At 42.2% G+C, this 15,340-nt stretch overlaps 1 protein-coding gene across 3 annotated transcripts; it reads left to right on the top strand.

Moving 5' to 3' along the window:
* Positions 1 to 758: 758 nt before the first annotated feature.
* MED4 (mediator complex subunit 4) lies at positions 759 to 15,340 on the top strand. Of its 3 annotated transcripts, XM_055542104.1 has the most exons (8): positions 869 to 929; positions 4,075 to 4,139; positions 6,288 to 6,354; positions 8,219 to 8,389; positions 9,774 to 9,831; positions 10,992 to 11,078; positions 12,138 to 12,269; positions 14,655 to 15,340. In XM_055542104.1, exons 3-8 carry the CDS (start codon positions 6,301 to 6,303, stop codon positions 14,825 to 14,827), a joined length of 675 nt encoding a protein of 224 aa, XP_055398079.1. In that variant the 5' UTR covers positions 869 to 929; positions 4,075 to 4,139; positions 6,288 to 6,300; the 3' UTR covers positions 14,828 to 15,340. The 3 variants fall into 3 exon arrangements, with proteins under 3 accessions (XP_055398078.1, XP_055398079.1, XP_055398080.1); XM_055542103.1 differs by lacking the exon at positions 4,075 to 4,139 and having other exon boundaries at positions 759 to 929; XM_055542105.1 differs by lacking the exons at positions 869 to 929; positions 4,075 to 4,139 and adding an exon at positions 4,970 to 4,991.

Raw genomic sequence — 15,340 nt, 5'->3', positions numbered from 1 at the left:
ACGATAGATTTCGGTTCCTGCCCTAAACTTCTTACAGCCTTCCTGAGAGCCCAAACAGGAGAATGGGAATAGCGTTATGGAAACGCAGACTAGGAGAGAAGTTAATAAGAGGAGCGCCCCCCACCCGCCCCCGCCTGCACATTTCAGGAAGAAACTGACGCAGAGGCAGGCCATTAAGTAAGTCCTCCGAATGCTGAAAACCCGTTGAGCGCAAGCTTCCCATTCCTGCTTGAATAACTTAACGCTTAGGAGACGCTGAGTTGGACAGGGCTGAGCGACTAAGCACAGGCTAGGAGACTATGATCGCGTTGGCCCGCAGTTCTCGGTTTGGCTCTGCCTCCAGGAGGTGGAACTGAAGCTGAAACCCCAATACTTTGGCCACCTGATGCGAAGAACTGACTCATTGGAAAAGACCCTGATGCTGGGAAAGATTGAAGGCAGGAGGAGAAGGGGACGACAGAGGATGAGATGGTTGGATGGCGTCACCGACTCAATGGACACGAGTTTGACCAAGCTCCGGGAGTTGGCGATGGACAGGGAGTCCTGGCGTGCTGCAGTCCATGGGTCACAACGAGTCGGACACGATTGAACGACTGAACTGAACTGAACTGAACTGAATCAGGGCGTGGAAGGAGAAGCTCTCACTGACCAGCAGGGAGCGCTGGCGCCCTCAGCGTACCGCCAGGCGCGCAGGGGGCGCTCTGGCCCGTCGCTCCTCCCCGCCTCGGCGAGCCTTCCTTCCGCTGGCCGAGCCCGCCTCTCGTCGCCAGTGCGCAGCTGCGCGCACGCCTGCCCGTGGGCACCATGGCGGCGGCGTCGAGCGGCGAGAAGGACAAGGAGCGGCCGGGCGGCGGCTTAGGAGCGGCCGGCGGTAACAGCACGCGAGAGCGGCTGCTGTCAGCGCTGGAAGATCTGGAGGTCTTGTCGAGGTGAGGCCGTCGGCCCGAGGCCCTTGCTGCGGCTGGGCTGGGAGGACTGAGTCGGGACCACCGGCCTGCCTTGGGCTGTTTCCCCGGGGCTCGAAGGGGAGGGTCGCGCCCCGAGGGACAGTGCCCGAGCGCCGTGGAAGTGGTTCTGCAACCCTCAGGGACTCGGGGTCAAGAGCCCTCTTTGTTGTTGTTCAGTCGCGTCCGACTCTTTGCACCCCCATGGACTGCAGCAGGCCGGGCTTCCCCGGCCTTCACCATCCCCTGGAGCTTGCTCAGACTCACGTCCATCTTAATACTGACAGTGACCCTGGATCTCCAGAATATGGGAATCTTAGCGGACGTCAGAGGTCGTCGGGTGTGGGTCCCTTCGTCCACCGACACTCGACAGACGTATAACGAACTCCCGTGGGTGCTGCGCGCTGGGAGACGGTCCCCAGGGGTACTACGAGGAGGAGCTTGGTGTAATTGTGGAGAGCCCACTGACCCAGAGGAGCGTCTGTGTCAAAAGTGATTGTGGCGCGGAGCCCCCCCCAAGGCCTGTCCTCGGTGTAGTCAGATCCTGTGTTAGTTTAAGGCGTACAGTGGAGAAGGAACTGGCAACCCATTCCAGTACTTTTGCCTGGAAAATTCCATGGATGGAGGAGCCTGGTAGGCTACAGTCCATGGGGTCGCAAAGATTCGGACACAACTGGGCGACTTCACTTTCTTTCTATAGTTCCTTTTGGAGAAGGAAATGGCAACCCACTCCAGTGTTCTTGCCTAGAGAGTCCCATGGACAGAGGGGCCTGGTGGGCTAAGTCTATGGGGTTGCAAAGAGTCGGACACGACTAAGCAACAAACACACACACACTCACACACGTGTACAGCAGAGTGATTCAGTTATGTGTGTGTGTGTGTGTGTATCAGTTATCCAGTCTTAGCTCCTACTGTTTGCCTCATGACAGGCCAATAGAGAGATGAATTGTTGGGGCAGGGGAATAGCGACTTTATTCAGAAAGCCAGAGCGAGCCACCTGTCTGAGTTAGAATTCAGTCTTCTTTTATACTAGGAGGGGAGGCAAATCAAATGTTTCCCACAGCTTCCGGAGGGGAATTGTTAATTTCTTCTTCCCTGCAGTCCTTCGGGGGTGGGCCTGGTCAGGATGTGAGTTAAACAAGGTATTTTAGCTTAATGCTCATTACCTGGGAGGCAGGCTTCCTAGAGATGGGACATTTTGTATAATTTAAGCTTACAGGCAACGTGTCTTTAATGATTTAATTTTTAGAAGAATACCAAGATTTTTTTTTTTTTACCTATTACATATATATTCTTTTTCAGATTCTTTTCCCACATAGGTTATTACAGAGTACTGAGTAGAGCTCCCTATTCTATACAGTAGATCCTTGTTGATGATTTGTTTTATATGGAGCAGTGTGTATATGCTAATCCCAACCTCCTGATTTATCCCTCCTCCTTCCCACTCTCCCCCTTTGGTAACCCTAAATTTGTTTTCTGAGTCTGTTTTTGTTTTGTAAATGAGTTCATTTGTTTCATTTTTTTAGATTCCACATATAAGCGATATCATATGATACTTACTTTTTCTGTCCAACTGAGTATGGTAATGTCTTGTTCCATCCTTGTTGCTGTAAATGGCAATATTTCATTCTGTTTCATGGCCGAGTAACATTCAGCTGTGTATGTGTATCACATCTTCATCTATTCCTCTGTCAGTGGACAGCTAGGCTGCTTCCGTTTCCTTGGCAGGTGTAAACAGTGCTGCAGCGAACACTGGGGTGCAGGTACCCTTTTGAATTACGGTTTTCTCTGGACATATGCCCAGGAGTGGGATTGTGCATCACATGGTAGTTTTAGTTTTATTAAAAAATTAACTTACTTATTTGTATTAATAGTTATGGTGAGCGGGGATCACTCTCTAGCTGTGGTTCACAGGCTTCAAATTGCTGTGGTTTCGTGTGCAAAGCATGGTGAGTTCTGTGCTTATGGGCTCAGTAGGTGGTACATGGTTTTAGTTGCCCTGTGACATGTAGGATCTTTTAATCCAGTGATCTCTATTACAAATGAACTAGAGATTCAAAGAAGTTAGGTTCATGGATTTAACATCCCATTTGCTGGGTATTTACTATGAGCCTGGTTCAGGATGTGTGACTAGTTAGTGGCTGAATTGAGATGAGAACTGTGGTGTCCTGTACTCTCAGTTCACTACTATTTCCAGTATACTGTTCGTCATGGATTATTAAATTGGAATTTGGTTAAGATGTAGTATCAGGAATGTGAATTTCAGCTAAGGGCTATAATAATTTGCCTCCGGATTCTGATTCCTATTAATTTGCATCTTTCTGACCCAGGGATCGAAACCCGGTCTCCTGCAATGCAGGCAGATTCTTTACCATTGGAGCCACCAGGGAAATCCAAATAATTTGTATCAAATAGAACTGGCATACTTGTTACATATTTCAGGTGTATATTGATGCATAGTTCTAATTTTTAATCATGTTGTCTTCATTCAAGGGCCTGTTTTAGCTTTAGGGTCATGTATGGCTCCAAGGTCTTGAAATGGCTATCTATGATTTATTATAACAATTCCAGTCCAACGCCATTGGTCACAGTTTCCCACCCTACATTCTCTCTGGTTATTTTGACTCCTGATGAAAATTTATATTGGTATCATGCTGCCTGCAGTGAGGGACACCTGGGTTTGATCCCTGGGTTGGGAAGATCCCCTGCAGAAGGGAATGGCAACCCACTCCAGTATTCTTGCCTGGAGAATTCCATGGACAGAGGAGCCTAGTGGGCTACATACAGTCCCTGGATTCGCAAAGAGTCGGATACAACTGAGTTACTAACACACACATGTAGGATCCTAGTTCCCTGACTAGGGATCAGATCCGTGTCCTCTGCATTGGCAGGCAGACTAGACCACCAGGGAAATCCCTTTTTAGTTTTTAAGGAGCTTCGATACTGTTCTCCATAGTGGTTATATCGATTTACATTCCAGCCAACAGTGTAGAAGGGTGCCAGGGTTTTAAGTCCTTCAGATAAATACGGACATCACCTCCTTAAAATCTCTCTATATGGTAGTGCTTTGATTACTTACATTTGGCTGATGAGGGATCCACCATACAGACAATCCCAACATCTTTTCCAGGTCGCACAAGAAGAAAGGAGTAGAGGACTTGAATCCACGCCCTGATGTCCGTGCCTGAGTTCTTGGTCAGCCCCGTGTACTTCCTTTCTCAGCATCTCCCACCATGCTCCCCGCGGTCACCCCCAGCCCAGCACCCAGAGGCCAGCTTGCATTTAGGGCAGGGGTTCCCAACTCTTCATCTCATTAAGGGGTACAGAAATGGGCTAAAATAGTTGGTCATCTTAGCAAGTCCTGTCAGCTCTGCCTCCAAAATATATACCCTAAATCTGTCCAGGTTTCCCCATTTCCATGACTAAATCCTCATGCCCAGGACCTAGTCAAAGCCGGTGTCATTCTTTTGCCTGAGCTCCTACAAAGACCACCTGACCTGATTCGCACTCTAGCTCTCTTACAGTCTTGTCTCCAGATAGCTCAGTAATTGTCTAAAAACATGAATCAGGTCCTGTCCTTTTCCTGTTTAAAACAATTTAGTAACTTGTCTTTGCACTTGGAGTGAAACACTGATCCTTTAACCTGACCGACAAGGCCCTGGACCAGCAGACGCCAACCTCTGCGGGACCAGGGACCTGTTTCGTGGAAGAGTTTTTCCAGGGACAGGGTGGGGAAGGAGAGGGGTATGGTTTCGGGATGACTCAAGGGCATTACACGTCTGTGCATTTTACGTTCCGTATTGTGATGACCTTGGAGTTCTCCCCGGGCTGGGGCTCCTGCCCCACACGGTGCAGCCCTCGCGTCCTTGCTCTGTGCCCTCCCTGGCGCCTCCGGTGTGCTTCCTCAAGCCCACCTGTGCGCTGATGCACCGGCTGTGTCTCTGACAAGCATTCTTTCCTCCCACATCTGCTAGCCGGCTTCTCTTGTTTAGTTCATGCTTTACTCCAAAGATAACCCTGTAGAGAAACCTCCCCTGACCACACAGTGTAAGTAGCCAGACTACCTCCCTGACGCTTTCTGCTATAACACTCCGCTTAATTTTCTTCCTAATCCTTGTCAACTCTGGTTTTACTTATATATTTTCTTCACTTCTGCATTAGACTTTAATTCATTTTTATAACTCACATCATCTAGAAAGTGCCTGACCCATAATAGGCACTCAGGAAATATTTGAATGTATGAACTTTTCACCCCTTTATTCACTTTTTTCATTAATTAGCTTTAATTAATTCATACGTAGTGGTGTATGGGAGGGAGGTAGTAGTGGGAAATACTGAGTCCAGTTGGTACCATCCACTAAAATAGCCTGAGGCTAGTGAGAGGAAGGTGGATGGTGGGAATATGAAGGTAAAATGGAAAATGAAGATAAAAAGGTGCAAACCGGACTGACCAGTAGTGTCAGGCGGCTAATTGTGAAGCTGTCCTTTCCTGAATTGTCCCATCTATCATCGATTTTGAAATTAACGTATAGATAGAAAATGCCTGCTGCACATTTCCTCCCAATCATTCTACTATTTTTCATATAGGAAAGTTAACATATTTAACAGAGAAGCATTCTAGAAATGTATGATTTATTATGTGTAAGAATCCCTCTTAGTTGATACCTGTTTGGTTAATTAAAAAATGTGCAGGCCAGAAGTTCTCCGTCACAACTACTCTGTTCTGCCTTTGTCATGGGGAAGCAGCTTTTAGCAATATATAAATGAAGAGGCGTGGCTGTCTTCCTAAAATAGCTACTTACCTAAACCACAGATGGGCTGCATTTGTAGACCCCTGATGGAGCAGGAGTTTTTCTTGCATAAACCACCCGTAATTCATCATTTGCGTTTTCTCCTTCAGTTTCTTTAAAGTGAAATGAGCCCTTGGCCACTCATCAGGCAGTCTTAGGGCAGCTCTTGCTGAGTTTTTATGACTTGACTTCTCTTGGTTCGATACAGTTTTCCTTTGAAACACCTCTGTTGAGTATTTCCTGGCTTAGGTTTTTATAGAAACAGTTCTTCCTGTTCACAGTCATACTTGATTTGTGTTTATCTACTCCATATTGATTTATATAATGATAGTAATAGTAAAACTTGAATAAATGGGGCTGGTAATGAGCACAGCTGAGTCTTGGTGAGAATGGGCTGTGCTGGTGAGAGCTGAAGCCCATTCAGAGGGCCTGTGGGGCAGGAGCTCTGAGTCTGCTTGCTGTGAGGACCATCAGTCCTGCACATCGGCTGGGTGAGGTCAGATAAGAGAGCCTCTGTTGTGTTTACTTTGCAGACTTTGTTTTTGTTTTATAGAGAACTTATAGAAATGCTGGCAATTTCAAGAAACCAAAAGTTGCTACAGTCTGGAGAGGAGAACCAGGTAAGTGGTTTCTTTTTGAATTAAAAACAAAAAACCTCTGTCATTTCTTCAGTTTCCTGTTTATGTTTACTTTGTGTGAGAACAGGAAGATCAGACTATTCAATTATTAATTGCAGTTTTTAAATGGATTTTTTTGCATCATTTAGGTGAGATGTAATTGAGATATAGTTGACATATAATTATGTTATATTTAATACATTATTTAATATATTTAATGTCTATATTTAACTATATATATTTAATATGTTAAATGATATATTTGATACAAATAATAATATATTTAATACATTAAACTGGATTAGCTTAATATGTATATCATTATGATTTGATATATGTGCACATTGCAAAATGATTACCATTATAAGTTTAGTTAACATGCGAGATCTTAGTTCCCTGACCAGGGATCCAGCCTGCACCTTCTGCAGTGGAAGTACAGAGTCTTAATCACTAGATTTCCAAGGAAGTCTTTTATGATAAGCCCGTTTAAGAAAATTGCAAGGAAGGTGGAGGTGGCACCTTTTCATGTACCTGTTGGCAATTTGTATGTGTTTGGAAAAATGTCTGTTGCATTCTGCACATTTTTAAGAACTTTATGTTACTGAGATGTACTCTTTGCAACTTTGAGATTTCAGTACTGTATTCTTAATTACAGTCACCATGCTGTATGTTACAGTTCCAGAATTTACTTGTCTGACAGCTAGAAGTTTGTACCTTTTGACCTTCACCCATTTTACTCCCGTCCCTCTGGCCACCACCAACCTGAGCTCTTTTCTTGTGTGTTGGCTTTTTTAACATTCATCGGGTAACTGAGATCATACAATGTCTGTCTGACTTTACTTCCTTTAATATGATGTTCTGTAAGGTCCATTCATGTTATCCCAAATGCCAGGATTTCCTTTTTGTGGATGAATGATACTCCTTTGTGTGTATGTGCATGTGTATAGATCTACATCACATTTTCTTTTTCCGTTCATCCATCATGGACACTTAGATTACTTCCATGTATTGGCTGTTGTGAATAATGCTGCAGTGAACATACGAGTGCAGATGTCTTTTTGCAAGTAGTGATTTCATTGCTTTTGGATAAATACCCAGGAACAGAATTGCTGGATCATATGGTGGTTCTTTTTTTTTTTTTAAACTTTTTAAGTGTCCTCCACACTTAGTGGAATGTTTTCCGCAGTAGTTGCACTAATTTAGATCCCTGCCAACAGTGTACTAAGGGTTCCTCTTTCTCCACATTCTTGCCAACACTTGTTATCTTTTGTCTTTCTGATGATATCACCTAGCTGGTGCAAGGTAATATCCAGTTGTGATTTTGATTTGCATTTCCCTGATGATTAGTGATATTGGGTGCCTTTTCTTCTAGTTTTGTTCATTTGTGTATCTTTGGAGAAATGTCTGTTCAGTTCCCGGTGTCAACTAACATACATACATGCTTAGTTGCTGAGTCGTGTCTGACTCTTGGAACCCCATGGACAACCTGCCAGGCTCCTCTGTCCATGGGATTTTCCAGGCAAGAATACTGGAGTGGGTTGCCAGGGCTGTCAACTAAAATCATCTCAAATAAATTTTGCCTTCCCTGAGAAATGAATAAGCCTGCTCATTTTGGCATATTGCTAGTTCTGAAAGATTTCTTTTGTATGAAAGAATAGCATATAATTAGAAAAAGTAGAAAATCTTGTTTAATCTCTTTTCTAAAATAATCATAGATACGCTATTTTTATTTCTAATAATGATTAGAAAATAATACTTTGAAGGTGTTAAAATATTGAGGACTTGCCAGTTCACGTGTGGCTGGTTTCATTGGAAATGTAGTTCTCCAGTATTCTGTCGTCTGTTTTAACCAACTATTATCTCACAGGTCCTGGAGTTGTTAATTCACAGAGATGGGGAATTTCAGGAACTAATGAAATTGGCACTTAATCAGGGAAAAATCCATCATGAAATGCAAGTTTTAGAAAAAGAAGTTGAAAAGAGAGACAGTGATATTCAGCAACTACAAAAACAGCTAAAAGAAGCAGAACAGATACTGGTAAGCTGATAGAGGCTGGTTCTTAATGTAAAAAGGGCTATTATTTACTCTATGTACAAAAAATAAACCTATTTTCAGAATTTTGAAGTGGCAGAAAACTTGAATTTCCAGGTCTAAAATCTAACCAAACTTGTCACTTTCATTAGATGAAAGACCATGTCATTCACTTTTTAATTATTTTCAGATATTCTGCATTTCTTTAGAACCATATTTTCATTATTTAAAGATTTCACAAGATTGAATTCACAGAAGTATGACATTTTACTTTTATCCTGTCCTCATATAAGTTTCATTTATTAATAGTCTAAATCTTCAGTTTTAGAAATTTTGCAATTAGTAAAAATATATACCAATTTTATAAATTGATTAAAATTTACATTAATTTATGTCATCTTCCATCTTAAATGAGGTGGGATTTGGATATGTCAAGGACTCTTAGTTTTTCTTGTTCTACTGTTTCAAAGAGACAATTTATTTGTTCAGTTATTTCTCTCAGTGCTGACCAACGTAATTGTTATGTGGTGGTATTGCAGGAAGAACTGAGTTTGATTCTCATTCGGACCAGACTTTGCAGCCTCTTCTCTAAAGACAGTGAACATGAGGGCTAGAAAAAGAATAAATCTTATGAGTTAGATAATGGCAACTGACAGTTTTACTAGTGCACCCTGGTGCACTAGTCTATTAGCTTAATCTTAACAATTTTATGAGGTCAGTACCATTTTTCTATTTTTACAGATGAAACCATGACTTTAAATGAATACCTGTCTTGCCCAAGAGGGTAAAAATAGAGAGATGGAACTTAAACCTAGATCTCTCTGCCTGCCTACTTTTACCCACTGTGTTATGGCTGAGGATGCATATGCTAGGGTCAGCTTCATTTTACCCTGAGTTTGTCTTTGCCCAGGGTGGGTATGTGGAAGAGTTCATTGTAATAGTCATTATGCATTGATAATGTATAAATGACACTCTCAACCTACAAACTTATCTTGTAAACTAGGAAAAAAAATAGTTTTGGTGTTTTATCCTTGAACCAGATGTAAGGATTGTTTTGGGAGTAGTACCTGGTCTGTTTTCTACATTCTTATGATAGAAGACATAAAGCAAAAATGGTAGCGAACAATCCAATTTATGTTTTGTTTCCAACAATTAATTTGTGAATGGAGGCTAATTCATAAATACATAAATATGGTTTTTTTCTCATTGACTATAGCTGATGTAAATGATACCCAAGTGGTATTTCAGAATATTACAAATAAATTGTGGGGATTTCCAAGTTTTATATATTGTTTCTATGGGATAAATGATTTTGTGAATTAGGCCAAAAACTGGACTTGGTATAGTTATGAATAATCTGTATTTCTTTTTAAAATGTTGTTTAAATTAGGCAACAGCTGTTTACCAAGCAAAAGAAAAACTCAAGTCAATAGAAAAAGCAAGGAAAGGTTAGTAATGTGGGAACATTAAATGACTTTCTGAAAGACTCAAGTTTTGGTTTCAAGAAACTGCTGCTGCTAAGTCACTTCAGTCGTGTCCGACTCTGTGCGACCCCATAGACAGCAGCCCACCAGGCTCCCCTGTCCCTGGGATTCTCCAGGCGAGAACACTGGAGTGGGTTGCCATTTCCTTCTCCAATGCATGAAAGTGAAAAGTGAAAGTGAAGTCAAAAGCTCAGTCGTGTCCGACTCCTAGCGACCCCGTGGACTGCAGCCCACCAGGCCCCTCTGTCCATGGGATTTTCCAGGCAAGAGTACTGGAGTGGGGTGCCATTGCCTACTCCGTTCAAGAAACTGATGAGAGTATTAATGGTAGTCATGTCATGCTGTTAAAAAGTTTCCAATGAATTTCCATTGTGAAGTGTCTGCTATGTTACAGCCCTGTGCTGGACATTGTTAGGGAGGTGTCGCATCCTTTTTTAGGTTACAAAATGAGATAAAGAAGTTACGGCTATTACTTAAATGTGTAATAAAGACAATGGGTTTTTTACATTGTTGGGAGAACAGAATATGGGCTGGAAACAATGTGATTTGAGGTGGACCTTGAAAGATGGGATGGAGGATGAGAGAGCATGCAGTGGACAACTCGAATAGGACTAGAGCACCATGAAGTCAGAACTGAGTAAGGCTTTGGGGTGTGCCCATTTGGTGGTGCTGGGAGACGCTCAGCCTGCCTTCTCGTCCTGTCCTGCTTTTCTCTTTAAAGGCCAAAAGGCTTCCATTTTGGATCTTTTAGTTTGGATATACTAAAAGTCAGAATTGTAATGAAAACCTTGGCTATTTGCTTTTCATGATTTGTAGGTATGATTTACATCTAAATTCCCTCTTTTCCTATTTTAGATTAACTGCTGTTAATGTTTGATGTGTGTTCTTTGAGATTTTTCTTAGATGTGTAATACATATGTGACAATAATGATAGTAAAACTAGGCCATGCTATACATATTACTACTTACGTGCACTTTTTTATGAATATAAAAAATGAAGTGTATGTATTAAGTGTAATAAAATTAAGTGTATTAAATGAATATGAAGTGTAACTGTGACATATGCGCTGACAGACTTGTATGTTAGTAGGCTGAAATGTTAAAACTCCTCTTGACTCTCTCAGGTGCTATTTCCTCTGAAGAAATAATTAAGTATGCACACAGGATTAGTGCAAGTAATGCTGTGTGCGCCCCACTGACCTGGGTCCCAGGTAAAAATTATTCTCTTTTTACTAGATACATGTGGTTGTGAAAATTCTTAGGTAACTATACAAAAAAATTGGAAAAAAGATTTAAATATAGAATGTATATATTTTAAAATACAAGGTAATATGTGATGATTCTAAAGCTGTATTTGTATACCTGGAAAACCCTGGCTGGCCAGAAGCCAACTTTTTCGAGGGATTTCCACAAGGGCTCCAGCCTGAGAGACAGTCCCACCTCTTAGGGTATAAAGATGAAGCACTGGACACCAGGCAGCAGGTGTAGAGGGTGCAGAAAGCTGGAGTAACTAAGGAACAGGAGAGAGAGAAACTGCAACGTGTATTGACAGCCAGAGACCTGAGGTAGAGCTCCAGCCTTTTGGGAGGATGGGAAGTAGTTATTTTCAGTCACTCCTGACAGTGGTATTTTGCCATAGCTTGAAACATTAAGGGTGGCTGCAGTTTTGGAGGGTAAATAATTTAGAGTTGGTGAGAAAATACCCCAGTATTGGTTCAAATCTGGCCAACTTTTCATCAGCCCAAAACTAAACAGTGTGCTTTCATGTTTGGAAATGAACATCATTGGCTTCTGATTCTCTACCTGAAAGTTAGAGGAATTAGTCTTTTTTGCCGTACTGTGTGGCATGTGGGCTCTTACTTCCCTGACCAGGGATCGAACCTGAGGCCCCTGCAGTGAAAGCTCAGTCTTAATCAGTGCACTACCAGGGAAGTCCCCAGGAATTAGTCTTTAAATGACATGATAAAAAGGTTATTAGGAAAAGGTTTTAGTTTAGAGGAATCAGGATTATAATTTTGTCATTTGGAATGGTTGCTGAAATGACAATTTTCATATAGTGTTATTGTGAAGATCTAAAGAAGATATAAAAATACATGTAATTAAAATTTTAACATGTTCTTAATAGCAATTGATAAGATGACTTTAATATTCCAAAATTTAAAATATGGCTGGAGTTTTTCAAAGTGAACCAAGGAAAATCAATATTTCAAAGAAGGTATTTAAGCATATTTCCATATGTGATTGAATTAAAAGCAGGCTGTATTTTTTAGGGGACCCACGGAGACCATACCCAACTGATTTGGAGATGAGAAGTGGATTACTGGGTCAGATGAACAATCCTTCCACTAATGGAGTAAATGGTCATCTCCCAGGGGACGCACTTGCAGCAGGCAGACTGCCAGGTATGTGTTAATCAGAATAGTACTTCAAGATAAAGGCTTTTTTTCAGAGATGATGATGAAGACAAAGACCTGGCTGTTGAACAAGTTTGAGGGTCTGGACCCATCTTATTTTAGTTGCTGCTGCTGCTGCTAAGTCACTTCAGTCGTTTCCGACTCTGTGCGACCCCACAGACGGCAGCCCACCAGGCTCCCCCGTCCCTGGGATTCTCCAGGCAAGAACACTGGGGTGGGTTGCCATTTCCTTCTCCAATGCATGAAAGTGAGAAGTGAAAGTGAAGTTGCTCAGTTGTGTCTGACTCTTGGCGACCCCATGGACTGCATACTACCAGGCTCTTCCATCCATGGGATTTTCCAGGCAAGAGTACTGGAGTGGGTTGCCATTGCCTTCTCCGATTTTAGTTGCTAGAGTTAGGTAACTACCAGTTTATGCTGCTCTCTGCTTCCTCTCGTTTAAGACCGTTCTAGACGGAGGCTGTGAAATTAGAATCTATGTGATGTGAAAGTCACTCAGTCGTGTCTGACTCTTTGAGACCCCATGGACTAGAGAGTCCATGGAATTCTCCAGGCCAGAATACTGGAGTGGGTAGTCTTTCCCTTCTCCAGGGGATCTTCCCAACTCAGGGATTGAACCCAGGTCTCCTGCATTGCAGGTGGATTCTTTACCAGCTGAGCCACAAGGGAAGCCCCATGAAATTAGAATAAGGTGATATTGTGCCATTTTCCTCAGGCATTAGGCCTCTCATTAACTTAAGCTCCAGACATAGTTTTTTTTAATGAACCATACTTTATAAACAGAGTAAGAAGTATTCAGTTTAAAGGATACCACATGAACATACTTGTTAAAAACCCCCAAATTAACTAAGTGAATAACAAAGCTTCTAATGGACTTTTTAGTAACTAAATTGAGTATGTTTTTTATGAGAGCTCATTCTGAGCTTCAGCCCCCCTCAGTTTCACATAGAAGTCTACTTGTTTTCATCTGGTAGAACTTTTTAAAAGTTTTCTAAAAGGCATAAGAAAGGAAAAAATTTTGGGGGCAGTCACTTAATATTTTACATATCTCATGATTTTCTGTGTATTTTTAAAAATACCTATTCTAAATTTATTCATTTATTCAGCTCCACTGGGTCTTTGTCGTGGTTCGTGGGCTGTCTTTAGTTACGGCAAGCCGGCTTCTCATTGAGGTGGCTTCTCTCGTTGCAGAACACAGAGCAGCCTCAGTAGTTGGGCTGCACGGGCCCAGCTGCCCTGTGGCATGTGGAATCCCAGTTCCTGGACCGGGGATTGAACCCTCATTACTGGCATTGGCAGGCAGAGTCCTAGCCACTGGGAAGCCCCACCCTGTATTTTTTACATTGCTAAAAATGTACTCTAGATAATGCTTTTTCAGTGTTTCATGTTTCGTTGTCATGCTGTCCCTGTGTTACTAAAAATGCTTTTGTGAACACTGTTAACTAAGACAAACTGGGAGTTCACTGTGCCTTAGTTTCCCTTAGTATCACCTCATTTTTCTCATTGTGGTTGTACCATATATGTCAGTACAGTCCCAGCAGAAGGCTGGAACTACGCCATCCCATCCAGCTGGGATGCCGCTGACATCCTGCACACCAACCAGGCACCACAGGAGGGAATGCAGGCCCAGTAGGGGAAGAAGCCTTTTCCTCTTATGGGCTTCCGTCCTAGCTTAGTCAGTAGAGTCTGCCTGCAATGCAGGAGACCTGGGTTTGATCCCTGGGTTGGGAAGATGCCCTGGAGAAGGAAGTGGCAACCTGCTCCAGTATTCTTGCCTGGAGAATCCCATGGACAGAGGAGCCTGGTGGCCTACAGTCCATGGGGTCGCAAGAGTTGGGCACACGACTTGGTGACACCGCCACCACCACCTGTGGAGTCCCTGCAGCGCCCTCTACGGGCAGAGCCGAACACCGTAGCTGCTGGCGGAGAGCCGTGTTTAGGGTCCAGGGAGAAGAGTGAAGGCTTAGAGGCAGCCTAAACTGCAATACTTGGTATAGTACACATTAGCTATTTATAATGTGTATATAGAGAGAATATATAGAAAGTACTATGCATGACCTATTAGATATTGTTAATATACGTGCATAATATATATAGAGAGAGAGGGAGAGAGAGAGAGAGAGAAGACATTTGATTTGAAATTGTGACCGTCTTGAATAGTGACTGTAGGAAAGTATGATTTAAAAAAATAAATCATAGATTCTAGTTACTAAAACATCACATTTTTCCTTGATAAGTTTGATCATTAATTTGGCCAAATGTATATTTTGATTTCTAACCTTTAAAAAATTTTTCAAAGTATTTGCATGAAGGAAAGAAGAAGTGAATGAATCGTTAGTAGAAATGTTCTCATGTGTGTGTCTTTTTGTCCAGATGTCCTTGCTCCACAGTATCCATGGCAGTCAAATGACATGGCAATGAACATGTTACCACCAAACCACAGTCATGACTTTCTGTTGGAACCTCCAGGGCACAACAAAGAAAACGAGGATGATGTAGAGGTTATGTCAACAGACTCCTCAAGCAGCAGCAGTGACTCTGATTAGAGACCGTAAGACAAAGAGCATACAGAATTGAATACTATAGAAATCGGTTTCTTAAATGGCAAACGTGGAAAGCTAGCCAGGTGATGTTGGCTGTAGTAGAATTGTTCTGCCCATTAAAAATCATAGTGGACTTTCTTTTTAAAGCCAAAAATTATGGTTTTAGTTCTAAACCACTAGGTTAATACTTGAAGAAAAATCACACTTTACTGTTGGGGTAAAGCTTTTTCAGCTCAATGCTGTCTTACCTTGTTCTGTTCCAGTTGTGTTGGATTTGTGCATAGTACTGGAAATAAGATTTGAGGGAAATGACCCATGTACATATCACTAATAGGCCTGGAATTATTTAGAAAAGCATAAGCAAGAGCAGATCACTCAGTGTGCATTATATAACAGAAACCTTCATTTGAAAGTAAAGGCTATTAACTTTCTGTCACAGGAAGAGGAGAAATCATCTCAATTTATACTGTTTGTAATTATTGTATTTTTTTGTAAATAAACTTATTTTTGTTTGTA

The sequence above is a fragment of the Bubalus kerabau genome, chromosome 12 (genome assembly GCF_029407905.1).
Source record: "Bubalus kerabau isolate K-KA32 ecotype Philippines breed swamp buffalo chromosome 12, PCC_UOA_SB_1v2, whole genome shotgun sequence".
Lineage (NCBI taxonomy): Eukaryota > Metazoa > Chordata > Mammalia > Artiodactyla > Bovidae > Bubalus > Bubalus kerabau.
Note: the sequence above shows the minus strand (reverse complement) of the source record. Positions and strands in the feature narration are given on the sequence as shown.